Raw genomic sequence first — 2,530 nt, 5'->3', positions numbered from 1 at the left:
CTTTATACAAAGTTGAAAATTTTATGCTTTCATATTCACGTACTTTATTGAGTAATTGATGTAGATTATTAAATTATTTTTAAGAAAAAATAATATTGATTTGCTTATATTTTGGCTATATTTAATATTTATCTTTTATTTATTTATTACATTGTTTAATTTTGATGCAAAGCTATGCCCGTCGTGCATCGCGTACTAATTTATTTTAAATTGCAGTGTCAAATCCATCCCGACCTTATATATATTTGTAGGTTTGAGAAAATTTGGGTTGGGCCGACTGGCTCGAGGTGCATGATGGGCTTCTAGACAACATGGTTTGTGGCCCAAATAAGAATTGCAAATGCTGATTTTTTATTTTTTTTTGAAAGGAATGATACATTGATACTACTTGGGGTTATGCATAGAATTATCCTAACAATAATAACAACAACAACAACAAAAAGGTTTTAATAATAATAATAATAATAATTTGGTTCCATTTTGAACACTTTTGAATTTCAATCTCTTGAATTAATATCAAACAGCCCAATTTTGCCAGCCCCTCCAGCATCTCCAAATGATGTCGTTAAAGAGCTACCCAAACTTCAAAGCATGTTGCCATCATTTTCCAACTCCTTTGCTGCTTCCTGCTCCATGTTCAAGGTTTTCCACTTCACAGTATCAAACAAAATTCTTACTAAAATGGTAATCGAACAATATTATCTTTGAAATAAACTTTGAAATAGCTTACATGAATCTCATTGAGAAAATCGGCGTTTGATTTTTTACAACTCTGCATGTGCTTGTTTCATGTTGATTCTATCCCCGGGAGAGTCCGCAGAGCATTTCAAAGCCAATCCAAATATGGATGATATACACTGCAGATTCTTGTCAATTTGTTCTTCATCCAAATTCATGACTAAGTTAGCATCTATCACTTCATTTGGGATCTCGGGAAGAGAGAGTTCTACCCATCTCTTTAAGCTCATATCTTCACAAAACATATCATCACTAGGCTTTTTCCTCGTAAAAGTTTCAATTAGCATCACTCCGTAGCTATACACATCACACTTTGTCGAAACTAGCCCTTCCAAACCATACTCTGTAACACCAAAAATCATGATGCGTAATATGTAGTAAGGAAGACAAAATTTCATTGATTGAAAGTGAAGTGCAATCAATATATATATATATATATATGTGTGTGTGTGTGTGTGTGTGTGTGTGTGTGTGTGTATGCGTGTGTGTGTGTGTGTGTGTGTAGAGAAACTTTACCTGGAGCGATGTAACCCAATGTTGCTATCGTGGTAGTTAACACAAAACTATCTCCATTGCATAACAACTTTGCTATGCCAAAATCGCTTACATGAGCTACCATGTCTTCATCTAACAATACATTACTAGGCTTCAAGTCGCTGTGGACAATGGGCATTGAATAACCATGGTGTAGATACTCCAAAGCAGATGCAACATCAATCATTATATTCAATCTTTCCATCAGATTCAAGCAATAGTTGTGGGAATATAACCATTTTTCAAGGTTTCCCTTTGGCATATATTCAAGTACTAATGCCTTGAACTCTTCATTGGAGCAACTGCTTATGACGCTTGTCAGATTTCTATGTCGAATGCTACGTAGTATCTCACATTCGACATCAAATATTCTTGAAATACCTTTTAGCTGCATATTAAACACCTTGACAGCGATATCCCTCCCATTGTTAAGAATTCCTTTATAAACAGAGCAAGAACTCCCAGTACCAAGTAAATTGATTTCATTGAATTGTTCTGTTGCTTGCACCAATTCATAATAAGAGATTCTTTCTGGCACAATGGATATCAGTTCATCAACTTCTCTAGTTGTCTTTTCTTTTCTTTTGTATCTGACAACCATAAAGGCCAAACAAACAAGCAAGGTAATAGCCACAACCCCAAAAATAATAAATGAAGCTCGTTCCACATTCTTCCTCTTTGATTTGTGATTAGAAACTGAAGAGCAAATCTGGACATGGACCTTCGAGATTCCACACAATGCCTCATTACCCTTAAAAGAGTCCATAGTGAAATTTCTAAAAGAACCGCCATTAGGAATTTCTCCAATTAAACTATTGAAAGAAACATTAAAGTAGTCGAGGTGTTGAAGTGCTTCTAAAGACTTTGGGATCGAACCAGAGAGGTTGTTGTAGGATAAGTCAAGAGTTACCAAACTGACTAGACCTCCCATAGACACACACAGGAATAGAACCTACTAGTCTATTATTTGCTAAAGACAAATTAACCAAATTCTGCAACTTCCCAATATTGCTAGGAATAAACTTTGACAACTGATTCATCGATAGGTCTATATATATTGATTCCCAGACATTTTGGAATCGGTCCTGAAAATTGATTCTGTCTCATAAGTAAAGTATCTAGCTTGAATAAATCACATATAGCATCTGGAATGGAGCCTCCCAACATGTTATCAGATAGATCTAATCCTTGAAGGTCAAGTAGATGTTTGATAGTAAATGGAATATTACCAGATAACTCATTGGCTTGCAAAGCTAAT

General features: G+C 35.0%; 1 protein-coding gene across 1 annotated transcript; it reads right to left on the bottom strand.

Moving 5' to 3' along the window:
* Positions 1–764: 764 nt before the first annotated feature.
* Positions 765–2,203, bottom strand: LOC131007928 (probable LRR receptor-like serine/threonine-protein kinase At3g47570). Its single transcript, XM_057934839.1, has 2 exons — positions 1,255–2,203; positions 765–1,081 (listed from the first exon to the last, which is right to left on the bottom strand). Exons 1-2 carry the CDS (start codon positions 2,201–2,203, stop codon positions 765–767), a joined length of 1,266 nt encoding a protein of 421 aa, XP_057790822.1.
* Between the last annotated feature and the right edge of the window lie 327 nt (positions 2,204–2,530).

The sequence above is a fragment of the Salvia miltiorrhiza genome, chromosome 2, assembly GCF_028751815.1.
Source record: "Salvia miltiorrhiza cultivar Shanhuang (shh) chromosome 2, IMPLAD_Smil_shh, whole genome shotgun sequence".
In the NCBI taxonomy this organism is placed as follows: Eukaryota; Viridiplantae; Streptophyta; class Magnoliopsida; order Lamiales; family Lamiaceae; genus Salvia; species Salvia miltiorrhiza.
Note: the sequence above shows the minus strand (reverse complement) of the source record. Positions and strands in the feature narration are given on the sequence as shown.